Source organism: Silurus aristotelis, assembly GCF_946808225.1.
Source record: "Silurus aristotelis genome assembly, chromosome: 16".
Lineage (NCBI taxonomy): Eukaryota > Metazoa > Chordata > Actinopteri > Siluriformes > Siluridae > Silurus > Silurus aristotelis.
The window spans coordinates 20120596-20136988 of NC_139589.1; the positions used below are offsets into that span (position 1 = coordinate 20120596).

At 38.3% G+C, this 16393-nt stretch overlaps 1 protein-coding gene across 2 annotated transcripts in view; it reads right to left on the minus strand.

Annotated features, from left to right (window-relative positions):
* Positions 1-10692: 10692 nt before the first annotated feature.
* pnpla7a (patatin-like phospholipase domain containing 7a) overlaps positions 10693-16393 on the minus strand; it is a 33398-nt gene continuing 27697 nt past the window's right edge. For both annotated transcript variants that reach the window (XM_083563948.1, XM_083563949.1), the window contains 9 exons: positions 16272-16388; positions 16102-16171; positions 15883-15999; positions 15446-15594; positions 15196-15348; positions 13393-13509; positions 12621-12705; positions 12337-12452; positions 10693-11870 (listed from right to left, as the gene is read on the minus strand). In XM_083563948.1, the coding sequence (XP_083420074.1) occupies positions 11781-11870; positions 12337-12452; positions 12621-12705; positions 13393-13509; positions 15196-15348; positions 15446-15594; positions 15883-15999; positions 16102-16171; positions 16272-16388 (1014 nt within the window). In that variant the 3' untranslated portion in view covers positions 10693-11780. The remainder of the gene's footprint in view (positions 11871-12336; positions 12453-12620; positions 12706-13392; positions 13510-15195; positions 15349-15445; positions 15595-15882; positions 16000-16101; positions 16172-16271; positions 16389-16393) is intronic.

Sequence of the window (16393 nt, forward strand, 5' to 3'; positions counted from 1 at the left end):
ATATGCTAAAAATATAATAAAATATCTCTCCGGAGGATCTGTTCTGTCGTGTCCCATACTGACAACCTGTATAATGGTTATATAAATAAAATGAGAGGTGATGTGGCAAACATAGACTAGGCTATGCTAATAATATCTATAGTAATAGCGATAGTTATTTTTACATTTACATTTACAGCATTTAGCAGGCGCTCTTATCCAGACCGATGAGCAATAGAGTCTCTATCAATGAAAAAATCAACACTGGTTCATGTAGGATATTTAGGACTTAGGATATCATCAGCCTAAAACTCTGTTGAGATGAATTATAGGACACTTTTGTTCAAACAAAGACATAAGGAAAATAAATACTTTATTTATCTACATTTGCACACTATCACCTTCAATATTGTCTCCTTGCACAGCAATACAGCTCTCCTAGGGTTCCTGCTGCATCTGGAATATGTCCTGAAGTCTCCTTTTTAAAGCATTTCAAGCACCTTCTGCAATTCGGGCTGGATCTCCACAATGGTGTCAAAAACGGTGAGCTGGATCTTCATCTTCAGGAAGAGGGTGAAGTCTGCAGGAGCCAAATCAGGGGAGTAGGGTGAGATCCTGTGAGATCCTGTGATGTTCTTCTGCTCATATAGTCCAGTTCTGCCCAGTTTTATGCAGAATTTGTTTTTTACATTTGTACTTTGTTCTAACTTGCTGTCCATGATGAAATTGCAGACGTGGTAATGTACTTGGTCAGAATAGCACCTGTTAGTACCATCAGTCTTCATCCATCGATTGAAGTTAGGCAGAGACTCAGCTGTTTGGACATCTAGAGAAAGTTCATTTCATCACCGTTTCAGTGCTATCTGATATGGTAGTCAGGTGGTTATTTGCCTTGCATGAATACATGTGCTCTGCTCATCAGAAACCTCACTCATACTGCAATTTAAATATTTCAATCCCACTGAAGAAATAAATTCAGCAATGCTCTTATTAAACATGTTTTGATTTCTAAAAAGTAACTCTTTCTAGCCAACAATCACCATAATTCATTTATTATCTTCAAGTCAAGTCAAGAAGCTTGTATTGCCTTTTTAATCATATACAGCTGATGCAGTCCACAACATAGAGCTACGCAACAAAACACAAAGCTAAGGACTAAAGTAATACATAAAACACAAAATAGAAAATAGCGCTGACCAGTAAACCTACTGTATAATGTTGTACAGTACAATGTGCAAAAGAGAACTGTATACAAGAGTGTATTTGTAAACATAAACACACTGTCGTGCAAAAACCAATAGCAGCACTCATTAATTGATACCATCAAATAGCACTACACACATTACGCATATTTAACAGAACTCTAGTTGGAAAACACACACTGCATACTTCATTACGAGCCCGATCTGTGCTACAAACACTCATCCACATACACACATGCTGACCTAATAATTAATATCAAAGAGCACTGACATATCCATATCTTATCGAAATAAACAGCAAGAGCAATAACAAACAGTGTTCTTGGATTATCAGAGTGAAAAGTCATTAATACACAACACATTTACACACAGTATATGTAGGGAATAAACAATGTGGAGGTGTGCTGTTACAGGAACATAATCAATGCCATGGTGGGGTAATGTGAAGCTGATCCCGCAAGTTATTTTTTATACCATTTGAACTACTGAAATCTGATTATTATTTCACACTACATTCAATTTTGAACATTTTATCTCCTTGTAATTAGTGTGTAATGTTATGGGACTTCAGAATAACCTACTTTTAGTCTTTGTTATAACTTTTTTACTATTTCTTGGAAATGACACGGAACACAATTAAGAAGAAAACTTAAAGGAACAGCTTAACCTCTAACACTGGAGACTCTCTCCAATGATGTTAAACTGACTGTATTTCCTGTCAGTGAACTAAACCATATAAAAAATGATACACAGATTGTTTGTTGTAGTCTATCATAGCGCGTCTGAATGACTGTTTACCTTCACCTTCTGACCAATCAGTATGTAACAGTGCTGTGGTATCAACAACAACAAGCAAGCCACTAATCAGGAGCATTCTGACTGGATTCAAAAGCAAACAAGTAATAACTATATTTGAAATGATTTCATGTATCTGCAAAGTCCTCTCCATTCTGCAGGAAAACTGGCTTCAACAGGTGAACCGTGTGCCAAGTCGGATTATCTGCAGCGAAACTACCTCGCATTGCTTCTTTTGTTTGGCAGATTCGCTCTTCATAAAGGTCTTATCTGTGTGTTTGGGATTTCTGGTTGCGAATTACATGTGGCATTTTTTTGCTGGAAAGAAACCGCGGCTGAGAAGCCTCAAGAAGAGCATGTCGAATTGAAGCGGAATGGAAACTGAAATCAGGGTTCACTCAAGTATCTCACTCTTTCGATTTTATAGAACAGCTAAAAAACTGAATGTTACTGAATTAGAAAGATAAGGAAACACAATGATGTTTACCCGTTCATTTGTATCACACACATACACACACATATATCTATATATCTATGTATGTTTGTATCTATCTCTCTTTTTTTCTCTCTCTTTATTTCTAGATAGATAGATAGATAGATAGATAGATAGATAGATAGATAGATAGATAGATAGATAGATAGATAGATAGATAGATACATAGATACATAGATAGATAGCAACATATGACAAGCAACAACATGGAAAATGGTGTTCAACCCTTTATATTATGCATATTAGTGATTAATCTAAAATAAATACAATCCATTTTGAAGACACCTGGTGAAATTCTAAAGTGAAAATGAGGCACACACTTTTCTTAATGAATTGTTATCATTATGATGTTTTTTTTTTTTATAAAGAAAGCTTTCCAGAACAGTTTTCAATACATCTGGGATCCCACAGAATGCAACAGAACTCATTTAAGTAAGGAGTCATACATGAACTTAGAGATGAACAGGACAAAGCAGACAGATATAAAGATAGAAATGATCAACTGTAATGAATGGACATTCGGTGCCACCCAGATGAGGATGGTTTCCTTTTGAGTCTGGTTCCTCTCAAGGTTTCTTCCCTATACCCTCTCAGGGAGTTTTAGCTTACCACAGTCAACACAAACCTACACTTACAACTTATACATTTCTTTATTACTGCTTTATTTGTGTAAAACTGCTTTGAGAAAATGTCTGTTGTTAATGAAAAATTATTTAATTAAATTGTGTAACAATGTATAACATTGTGTGACACATTTACCACATCCCTAGTAACTGTCTGGTCAGGATTATTGTAGTTGAAATAGGTTGATAGTTTGATTATATTCTGAAATAGAGCCATAATTAAATTCCACAGAAAATACTGCAGGTAGTTACAATTAAAAATCTAATCCGTCAGAGCAGAACTGAAAACACAGTCTTGCGCACATCTCTATATGAAACCAATTATAAACTCAAGTGATGTAGCTGAGGTTGAGAAACTATCAAACTGATTATATAACTTTTATGTTTCCAAGTGTTTTCCAGAAGCACACTATTAAGATTCAAATGTCCAATTTCTCATCTCTCCTTTTTAAATCTGACACTCTTTATTGCTTTCTTAGCTCCATGTGCATTTAAATTGTAGATTTCTTTTGTATCTCACAGTCACATTCATTTGTCCTCCTTCTATAAACTGCTTCATCTAGTCTTAATTCATAGCCATCCATGATTATATCATAAAACACATGCATTGGATAGAAAGAGTACATTTTAAACAGATGGATGCTGCTGATGCGGCACATCCACAGCACTGCAAAAACAGTCTTAGTCTTTAAACTGTCATAACATATTGCTATGTCTATTATACACGGATCAGGCATAACATTATGACCACCTGCCTAATATTGTGTTGGTCCCCCTTTTGCTGCCAAAACAGTTCTGACCTGTTGAGCATTAACAACATTAACGTCTTCAGCAAATCGTCTGTTGGACACACCTACATCAATGAGCCTAACCGGAGCCATGATGAAGAGATAAGCACTTATACAGGTTGAAGTTATTCATGTATAAGTATATATAAGTACATAGTATATATAATGTACTAATGTCATAATGTTATGCCTGGTCAGTGGATGAAATTCAGAATGAAGGTTTAATGTGTTCTACACGGATACAAATATGACGAGGATGTGCACTGTTTTCACAGAAGACTCTTTCACAGAAACTAGATCCCAGGACAAGTCTCACGCTTGTAGAATAAAGAAAGACCTTTTCTACATTGAACCTTAGCACCTACCTGGTCAGGTTGCAGTCGTTTAAATTAGGCTAACTATAGAACAGAGCCAACTAGATGGCTTTTATGCATTTATGCCTAAAAACAGTCCTGTGTAGTTCTCTGATAAATTATTAAGTTGCCAGGTGCATCGTTATTAAATTTTTAAAATAAATTATTAATGATTTATGGTCAAGCCATCCCTACTTTTGCTATAAATCCATGTGCAGATATGAATACAAATATTCAGAGCACTGAACAGATACCGATACAGATTTCTGACACTCGAATATCAGGAAAAGAGCAATGAAATATGTCTCCAGCTAAGCAATGACCCACTTCCCTGCTTTGGGAATTCTTTACTCACAACAAGAGTGAATACACGGCACAGTGTGGGTGTGAAAGTGTACGCTAGCTTTGCTGAAAGACCCATCAAACCACAACAACATGGCACTTCTGAATCAGTACCTCTTTTGGAATAAGGTGCTTCTTTGGTGCAGTGTTATTTAAATTCTTCTTCTAAAAAAAAAAACTTTAAAGAGCTGCTCATGTGAACACACAGTGATTTAGAAGATTAATTACAGCAAAATGACTGGCATCTAAAAGTCACCTGAACCAAGATGCAGGGGCGGATCTTGAAAATTAATTATAGGATAGCAATGGGGTGGCGTGAGAAATATGAGGGGTGGCAACACTGAAGCAATCATGCCTGCATGGTTTTTTGTGAATTGAAGAAATGATATACATATTCAGTGTATTCACAGGTGTGCACATTTTTCTTTGGTGTATAGAAACTAAATAAAGACGGTGTGATTAACTTTACTTAAGTCTAAAATCTGAATTGGAAAAACAAATGAAATGAGATTGTGAGGTTTCTTGAGTTCTACGCAAACTTGTAGCGAGTTTAAGTCTATGCCAAGTTTTATTTACAAGATTCATGATTTTTATTTTTCGCATACATAGTTATGTGGGCGGTCTCACCGTTGTTGGAAATGAAGTTTAGAACCACTGTGTCATCAGCAAATTTGAGGATGGAATTGGAGCTGTGAGAGGACACAATGTCGTTAGTATAGAGAGAGTAGAGTGAGCTGGCCTACTCTCACTTTCTGGGGCCTGTCTGTAAATCATGAACCAAATCACAGAGGGTGGCATTCAGCCTGAGGTCCCTGAGTTTGGAGGTCAATTTGCGAGGGATTATTGTATTAAGGGCTGTACTGTAGTCAATGAATTGCAGCCTTAAATACTTCCCTTTATTGCTGCTGATGTGCATGAGTGAAGAGTGCAGGACACGAGAGATGGCATCCTGCTAGGCAAACTGAAGAGGGTTTGTGATAGAAGGAATGGATAAGCAGATGATGTTCTTTATGAGCCTTTCAAAAACCTTCAGGAAAAGTAAGGTAAGAGCAGTGGGGCGAGAGTCATTCAGGAAGGTGGGTTTTATTTATTTATTTGTCACAGAGATAATTACCGATTAATAAAGCAAGAGGGGACCAATGATGATGCAAGTGATTCATTGAAGATTGATGTGAACAGACCAGGAAGCTAAACAGCACACAATCTCAGAACATGACCAGCTGCTTTCTTGGCGTTTACTCACTCCAGGGCCTTCCGAACCTTATCCTCCGAGACGGTAATTACAAGACCATCACGAGCAAGACCGCTGGCTTTGGCTAAGCTAATTGATGAGCTAGCCCGGTTCGCATCGAACCGTGCATAAAAGTCGTTCAGCTCCTCAGCTAGTGAAGATCCAGCTCTCACCACTGCAGATGATAATTTCCCTTTAAATGCTCTAATGGTCCCTAATACTAACTATAACCCTTATTACGCATGCCAAACAATACAGATTATATAGATACAAAGCCTCAATGTATCAGTAAAGTAAAAACACACAACAAATACTCAGAAACCACATTTAAATATCAACAAATAAAACCGCCAAATGAGCTGCTGTCATGTGACGTCATTTGTTTGGACAATCCTGAAGCTTGAAGCTACTGAACAACATACTTTTGAAAATAGATAGAGTTACGCTGTTAGTTATTAATAAACACAATCATTAAAATTAACTGTAATAATAAATAATATACTTACATGCATATTTATACAAATGCTTTGATTTATTAAAAGAGCCAGATACAGTCATTTGTTGTGATCAGTAATCAGGCTGGTTGCATTGAATGTGTTTGATTCACTAAAACAAAGCCATTATTTCTGGGTATATGTTTTTTTTTATGTCATCACATTGAAGCGCCGCTGCTGTAAATCGGTCAAGGAAACGGATTACATTTATATTTTATATATTCCCATACCAGTGCTGGACTGACAGATGGGTTCCACCACCCTGGTAGATCTGCCCCTGCCATGATACCCAGGCCCAGACACTTTCCCAAGAGACACTTTGGACATCTGTCTTGTCTGCATTTACATCACTTTGACTGTCCTACAGATAAAATGATGATTGACAAGATAACAGGATGCTCTTTATTTAAACCCAGTGTGGACTTTGAAATTTGATTGCATCAAAGATTAGTTTGGATGATTAGAATCGGACACGCACTTCGTACGGTCGTGAACATTTTAACCGACCGCTTGGCTTCAGTGTGACTGACTTCCATTAGGGAGGAAATAGATATGGGTAACATGGCACCAGGATAATGCTTATGTCTTTTCTCTCCCCAGGACATTTCCGCACAAACGCATTATCGCAAAGTGCCCCGAAAAGCTCATCTCAGACACTCCCTGCTCTTCAAAGTGGCCATTTTTCATAGGCCTGCTTTTAGAACTGAAAGTAAATTCCAGTGGAGAAAAGGACAGCATGCTTTATCTGTCGCTCTCTCGCATTGATATCTATCACAGCTTTCAAACAGGGGCATATTTTAGAATCAGGACACCAGGAGTACTGTAAAACGATGAGTCAAGTCAAGTCAAGTCAAGTTTATTTGTATAGCGCTTTTCACAACAGACATTGTCTCAAAGCAGCTTTACAGAAAACAACAGTGAAGGTGAATGGTGTGCGTTTGTCCCTGATGAGCAGCCGTGGCGACAGTGGCAAGAAAAAACTCCCTTAGATGATATGAGGAAGAAACCTTGAGAGGAACCAGACTCAAAGGGGAACCCATCCTCATATGGGTGACATCAAGAGTTTGGTCATAAATCTTTCAACAATACAGAACAATTTGTGATCATCATAGGTCCAGCATCAGCTTCTCCATGCCAGGGCCTTTAAACACTCGGCATCTACTTCTCCATGATCATCCATAGGTCCATAATCTTCACGAGGTGGGACGTGACTGGAGCTGGCCAAACCTCAGGAAGCCTCGGGATGGGGAGAGAAAGAGAAGCAGTGGAGAGGAATTAGCGTAGCTGCTGTTCATGATATTAACAGCACAAGTTGATAATGTGCATGTAATCATATATTCTGGAGCACAAGGTTGTGATGTGATGTGTGTGATGTGTGTTATGTGTAGGCTTTGCTAAAAAGATATGTTTTTAATCTGCACTTAAACTGGGAGAGTGTATCTGAGCCCCGAACACGGTCAGGAAGACTATTCCAGAGTTTAGGAGCTAAATGTGAAAATGCTCTACCGCCTTTAGTGGACTTTGCTATTCTAGGAACTACTAGAAGCCCAGAGTTTTGAGATCTCAGGGAGCGTGACGGATTGTAGCATGTTAAGAGACTGGATAGATACATGGGAGCCAAACCATTTAGTGCTTTATAAGTGAGTAGCAGTAGTTTGTAGTCTATTCGAAACTTAATAGGAAGCCAATGTAGGGACGATAAGATTGGGGTTATATGATCGTATTTTCTTGACCTAGTAAGAACTCTTGCTGCGGCATTCTGAACTAACTGAAGCTTGTTTATTAATGATGCAGGACATCCACCTAGTAATGCATTACAGTAGTCTATTCTAGAGGTCATAAACGCATGGACGAGCTTCTCTGCATCAGATATAGATAACATATTTCTTAGCTTAGAAATATTTCTAAGGTGAAAGAAGGCTGTTTTTGTAACTTGATTGATGTGATTTTTGAAAGATAAGTTGCTGTCTAAAATAACTCCCAGGTCTTTTACCGTTGAACTAGTAGTTACAGAACAACCGTCTAAATGCAGGCTGAGATGCTGGAGCTTCTGTGTACTATTTTTTGGGCCGATGAGCAAAATCTCCGTTTTATCAGAATTTAATAGCAGAAAGTTATGGGTCATCCAATCTCTTAATCCAATATTATCCAATTGTTTATTTCAACTCACCTCACTAATCAGCAATTCAAAAAAAAGTACAATACACTGATTTGGACTGAAATGTGGTGTGATGAGAAGAAGGAAGTCTGAGCTTTAGTCTCTCAGACAGACAGCACTGTGGTCTCAGCAGACAAAAGTGGCCTGAAGGGGGAAAACAATTGAAAGTGACACAAATATGATACGTGAATCTGATGTTCAGTCAATATTTAGTCGTTCATTGACTCACGGTGTAAAAAGGTGTAAACAGACTGGAGGCTTTAATGTGATGATAAAATGATAATGAGTAAAAAAAAAAGAACGAATTCACTGCGCTACATGATAATGGTGGCATTGCACAATGTACCACATTTCAGTCCGAATCAGTGTATTGTACTTTTTTTTGAATTGCTGATTAGTGAGGTGAGTTGAAATAAACAATTGGATAATATTGGATAAAGGATCCATGCTTTAACCTGGTCTAGATGGTGCCGAATCCAGACAGTATCCCAGGAATGATGTGTTGAAGAGGGAATAAATGCAGCATAAAGTCTTGGTTCATCAGTGGCCATCATACACACTAGCGATGGTAAGATTCACATCGCATCGATGCATCTGCATTAAAGCTAATGATGCGATGCGTTGATTTAAAAAACATCCTTGATGAAAACCTGCTCCAGAGCGCTCTGGTCCTCAGATTGGGGCGACGGTTCATCAACAGGACAACAACCCCAAGCACACAGCCAAGATAAAAAAGGAGTGACTACAGGACAACTCTGTGAAGGTCCATGAGAGGCCCAGCCAGAGCACAGACTTAACCCCGATTGAACTTCTGCCCCATCCACCCTGATGGTGCTTGAGAGGTTTTGCAAAGAAGAATGAGAGAAACTGCCCAAAAATTAGGTGCAGCATCATAAATACTTATGTATGGGATTCTTTTGGGGTTTTATTTGTAATAAATTTGCAAAAAAGGATTCAGAAAATCACCCTGGATCCCTCACATCCGTCTGGCCAACGTTACAGAGCACCAAGAATCAGGACAGCATGCACGAGAACAGTTTCTTCCCCTTCTAATGTTCAATAATGGATTTCTTTTCGGCTTCTCCCGTTAGGGGTCGCCACAGCGGATCCTCCGCACGTTTGATTTGGCACGTTTTACGCTGGATGCCCTTCCTAACGCAACCCTCCCCAATTTATCCGGGCTTGGGACCGGCATTAAGAGTGGCTGGGGATGGTTTCCTGACCGGGAATCGAACCCGGGTCGCAGCGGTGGGAGCGCTGCATCTTAACCACTAGACCACCAGGGGACCTACTTTTAATGTTCAATAATACTGTACAAAATAGATATAAATGTTGTGGAACAAATAAGGGCATGCTATTAGTTGGTTCATACTTTACAAACAAAAATAATAACAGCATGGCAGTCGCGTGCATATCTCTAGCCAAAACCAGTTATGATCCCAAGATGGTGCAACTAAGTTTGAAGAACCGTCAGAGCCTGAATTCACACACCCACATTGTATGATGAACGCATGCAGCGATAAGGATACCTCGAGCACTACAGTGTCATGGTGTTGCACTCCTGGTACGTCAGCATGATTTGGGTGTAAGACCTGCTTTATCCCCAACATCAGGATCTCGTTTCATTAGAAAAGTACCATGTTCTCAGTCAAGTAATTCATAACCACACCAGCCTGTACACAGCTTTTGATCAAAATATGTAGCAAATTGCACTACAGGCATCGATTGAAGACCTTAGGCTTTCTCTACAACTCAAGACATTCATCTCCATAATTAGCGCTGGGCTCATAGGGCTCCTGCCGTATGCTCGTACAGCATGTCAGGTGAAGACGAATCTTCCATGTTCCTGCTATAAGTTATGCATTATTTTTTTTTAGGGCTCACATATAAGAAGATCCAAATGAATGAATATAATGGCATTGTATTATAATGTTATAATATTTAATATAATTAATATATTAGAATATATTATACAGAACCTGGCTCCTTCTTATTTATCTTTGTAAATAAGAAGTAAATGTTATGTTAAATGTTAAATTGTAAATAATATATTGTTGTTTGTGAAGTGCCCTTGCGTGTAAGTCACCTATACATACATTTATTAATTTTATTACTATTATTATTATTAATTATAATCATGGCAAATGTCTTCTCAGGGCAGAAGAGCACTGATTTCATGGAAAAGTAAAAAAATATATATATATATATATATATAAATTGTATTCATTACAACAAGTTAATTGCACTTTATTAGTAATTAGTGTGTCATATATTTGAACAAACAACGAATTCGCACTGTCCTTCATATTAAAGTCGCCTTTCCATTTGAAACCTTAATCAACACTTTATGGTTACAGCTCAAAAACCTTTTATGTGTGCTACACTTTGTGACGAACACCATGAAAAATGTCAAATTGACCATGAACGTGTCTTCGGTCATTCAGTTGTACACAGTGGTGTTTAAATGTAAAAAAAAAAAAAAAAAAAAAAAAAAAAACAACACACACAAAACACAAGTACAATTAGTTAGTATGTTAGTAGGCAGTAGTGCTGCAGTTATCACATGGGAATGCTCTCCTGTGGTTCCTGACATTAAAAAAGACACACGCAAAGGCACTGTGGAGCTTTTAAACTATCGCTAAGAAAACAACAACATACTGTAAGAGTAGAAAAAATTGCATTGAAAGGCCTTTTTTTGAGACGACTTTTTTTTTTGGAATGCATATACATGCTTATGTACGCAAGTCATCGTTCACCTTATATATGGATTATGTCTGACTTGTTATAAGCGACAGGAGAGCAGTTGTATTAAAACTCCCAAAAAGTTCATGCTTAGATGTTTAATCTAAAATTGTCTTTGGATGTAATCTGTGCTTTTACTGCTGCGTTTTTCTACTGGAGTGGTAGAAATAAAAATAATACCTCGGTACCCCAAGGCTGAGCTGTAAATCAGCATTTGTAGCAGCTAAGTTGTTCATAAATAAATGGTTCAGCTGTAAAATAAAGTGCAAAATGAGCAGCCTCGTCATGCTTGAAATGCTTCACAGTGATTGAGTAGGAGTGTTGAATACACAAGTCTTCTGCTAGACATGAGGTACAGGTGGTTATAACCCTAATAAAATATAAAATCTGCCTGATAATAACTCTCATCTAGACGAAAAGCAACAAACTTTAGGGACATTTTCACCCCTAGTTAAAAAGGGCTTTTTTGAAAAAGGGAGTGCTGCTCGTATACGAGCCCAGCTTCAAGAGGACAGAGTTTTAAGGTCATGGCTGGATCGGATGCTCTTCTCTCATCTTTCATCCTCGCACAGCTGGAGACTTATGAGAGCTTGCTGTGCTGTGGCTGAGGACCTACTCCACTCAAATCTTCTGAATTGAGATGACTACGATCTCTTTCCGGCTCCTCATCCTGAAAAAGGGAACGGTGATACAAAATGTCATTAGTATATACTATAAAAAATATTCACATTAAGCTATGGATCAAGATGGGTATAAAGAGAGTTTTCATTGCCATATTTATTATTTTTTTTGTATTATTTATAAATTTTTTACATAGTACAAATAAAATAAAGAAAAAATAAGAATATAATATATATATATATGCGTGTGTGTGTGTGTGTGTGTTTATATATATATATATATATATATATATATATATATATATATATATATATATATATATATATATATACTGTATGACCGTGACCGTCAAGTCGAGTGGTCATAGGGGTCAGGGTCTGACCGTATATAAATAAAGTCTAAAATATATTACCAACTGTGTCTTTTTCTTTATTCAGTGATGATACTTTGTGAAAAAAACTGCCTATTGTCATATTGTCCTAAGTGATTGTGTGTAAAATTAAGGTTGTGCTCACAGTATCAGCGGTCAGCTCTTCCTCTGTGTACTCACTGCCGTAGGTGGTGGGCTCCATGTCAGACAGCGCACTTCCCACCAGCTCCTCCTCATAATCAGTTTGATAGTCTGATTCCTCTGACAGACACAGACAGCGAGAAAGCAAACCATTTACCTTCTTCATTCAGTGGAGATCAATATGCTGAGAATTTGACTAACTCCGAAAACGTAAAACAGTCTGTCAAAAAGCACTACGGATTCCTGAAGGCCTCTTTGACAGTCTCCTAATCTATTTGTCCATCTTACCTTTTATAAGTGCTTGTTTGACAGGCTCGATGCGGGAGACGATCTCTGCCAGGTCAGTGAAGGAGGCGTTTGGACAAGTCACCATCTCAAATTAAAAAAAAACAAATAGATGTTATGATCCAACCACAGACCCAAATCAAGAAGTAACTGATTGCCTGTTCATTTGAACACGTCCCCTTACTTTCACACTGCAGACCTGCGCATGGATTTAATATTACTCATTTGACTGATGCTATTCATCCAAACTGAGACAGGATACTGTTTAAAGACCTTATGATCAAATAATACATGCATTTTTTTGTTTGAGACATTGTTCTTCGGTTGTGCCTGCTTTCATAAAAGCATATTTTGCAAGTAGTGGTGTTATAATGTAGAAAGAACATTACACTCCAGTGCTCATGTTAGTTCTCACTCTCCAGTGTTCTGTACTGTTTAAAGATTTATGATCAGAAATGAGGATGGGTTTCCCTTTTGAGTCTGGTTCCTCTCAAGGTTTCTTCCTCATAACATCTAAGGGAGTTTTTCCTTGCCACATGGCTGCTCAACAGGGATAAATGCACACTATTTACCTTAACTGTTGATTTCTGTAAAGCTGCTTTGAGACAATGTCTGTTGTGAAAAGCGCTATAGAAATAAACATGACTTGACTTATAGATAAAAACTCTCGGTATCCAGGGTCATCTTTTATACAGCATTTCCCAGCCAAGTGAGCATCTGTAAGAATCCGTATGAAATTGATGAGACGTTCGTGTGGATATGATCAAGCGCTCACATCGTTACTGTGGGTGTTGTGGAACTCCTCTTGGCGCCTGTCCTTCAGCATCTTCTCCACCACTCCGCTCCTGCACCACACATCAAACACGGTCTTCCCGTGCTGGTAGCCCACCTCCTGTCAACACAACGGGAACGCATGCGGTCGATAAAACAGGACAGACCTTTACACAAATGCTGCTGTGCTCCTGTATAAATAGCGATGCATTAACTCAGACACTCGGCCTATACCTAACCTACCATACCTAAAAGTATTTACACATCCTGGTGGAAAAAACGTTTCGAAAGTGATATCTGATACCGCATAGTAGTATGTAATGTGTTCCCTGCAGTGGTGGACTTCGTGTAATTCCTTACTGTACTTTACTAGCTTTTTCTTGTATCTGTACTGTACTGAAGGATTTCCATTTCGGGAAACTTTTACTTTAACTTCAATACATTTCAACTACAGCAGTTTAAAACTTTGCAGCAAGCCACCAATCAGGGTAGAGCTCACGCTGTTTTGAACTTTGTATGCAGCTTGGTGGTATCTAATTAGCACAAGATACAGTTCAACACTAAGCAGAACATTTTGAGAGAAAATAAATGATGGAAGAAACTCCTGACTCTGACTTGCCACCACTTTTGAAGTATTTGAAAAGAAGGTTTTGAGCTCATGTTATTTTTAATTAATATCAATCAGTGTTTATATCAAGTCAAAACAGAGTCTTTTCAGATAAACTGAATTGATTGAGCAAAGAGTCTTGTGACCAAAATGATAATAGAAACATTATAGCCATAATAAAATCATAGTACTTTGGATACTTAAGTACAGTCGTCCCTTGATTTAACGTGATTCGAATCTCGCGCTTTATCGCGATTTTCAATTTGGCACATAACTATTTTGTTTTGCGAACGGTCCTGATTTCAGCTCATCATATGATGAGTATCATTACAAAAAAACTTAGGTTTCCGCTTATGTACTGGTTGTAGTAACGTCAAATGAAAGGGTGGAGTTGAAGACATTAGTCACCAGAGTTAGCCAATGAAAATTACGAATGCAGTGATGTATCTTTAACTCAGCCCAAGTCATTGGACAATTCAACCAATAAACAAGCAGGGAAACTACGCATAGGCTACGCTACATTACTGTACTGTACTACAGCGCTCACTATAAAGGTGATATTTCTACAAATTTACACAAAATTCATTTCATTTTATTCGTGCAAATGTTTTGTGTGTGTGGGAGGATGATTTATGGCCTAAACAATAATAAAAAGCATTTTTGGGTTGGGGTCTAATCATCGAGGAAATTTCCGCGGTCGGTTTCGCGATCAACAGGGGACGACTGTACATTTGAAGTCAAATACTTGTGTCCTTTTACTCAAGTAAAAGTTTAAAAGGGAGCATTTTTACTTTTACTGGAGCAATATTTTACCTACTGTAGCTTTACTTTAACTCAAGTACATGGTTTGTGTACTTCGTCCGCCACTGATAAACAACCATGGCAATCTAAGCGCATCAACAAGCACATGCAAACACGCACACACACACTTTCAATGGATAGTATTCAAACCATTGGATACAACTAAAGCTAAAGAGCTAAAATGTGTCCTTCAATGATAAATGTAAAGTACTTTACTTATTTCAGTATCATCAGTTTTAAAAAGCACCATAAAAAACCAATGCACTTATACAGAATGCCACAGTATCAGTACATTCCTAATGCAAACTTGTGTTTTAAAAAAGAAAGAGAGAAACAGCACATAAGATTGGGTAGACATGAAAACTAGAACACAAGGGAATTAGACAGAAAGGCACTCACAGCAATTTCATCGAACTTGCCGAACTCCAGAGTGCGATATCTGTTGATGGGGGGTCGGATGTATTCGCAGTAATCACTGTTCTTGACGGATTCCAGCTGCCTCACACAGCACACGTATGCTAGCCGAGTCTGGATCTCAGCCATGTTCAACACCTAAACATGCACAAAAAAACAAAAAGTAAGACCCCGTGAAATTAGTGGCCGGAAGGTCGCTTCGATTTTTATTTTACACTTTACTGAAATGCAATACTTTGACTTTCTCTGCCAGAGGGTTGAGGCGTTTCCATAGCAGCCACCAGCCGGACAGGGAATCTCCATAGTTGGTCAGATTGGTTTCGTCTTGGCTGCCCACATCAATGGCTATCACGACTTTAGCTCCCATGGACCGCGCCACGTCCGCTAAAACGTGTGTGTTGGGGGGTTGAAAGAAATCAATAAAGCACACAACACCATGGGCAGACTGCTGCAGAGAACATTTTTCAGTCCAGTTCAAATTAAATAAAGACTAAACTATGAGACGTGGTGTCAGTGACATTTAACACGATCGAGCAATTAATCAATAATGTCCTAACACAATTCTCAGCAAAGTAAGTCAGGACAATTACACGAACCTAATGCTAAATACATTAAACCATTACACATACAGTATGAAGGAAATTCAAACATTTGCGAACAAGAGAGACAAACCTGGCAGGTTGTTAATATAACCTCCATCCATTAAGAGGTGTCCATCTTTGGGATCACACAGAGGAGGAAGATAACCAGACAAAGACATGCTGGCACGCACATATCTCCACAGAGAGCCTGAAAAACACGATGAGGAAAAGTGGAGGTTAAAATCATGCTAGGTCACTCAATAATACCAGTGTGGGTGCCAAGGGATTGGGGGGCAGGATTTTAACCAACCATCAGTGTGCACTCTCATTGTAGAAGCAGTGATGTCAGTGGTGATGTTAAAATAAGGAATCCACAGATCCTGCAGAGAATCAAAGAGAAGAAAGAGATGAATCAGATTGAGGTTAACATAAAATGAATTCCAATGACCATCATTGAGCTCTAAACATCCTGCCTCTTACCTCGATTTGCTTATTTTTGAACACAGCACTGATCCCAGAGTTAAAGGCTGCTCCAGAGAACATAGAGGTGATGGGGTAGGTAAGATCCAAAATCTTTTTGAAAACTGAGGTCATCTCCTTAA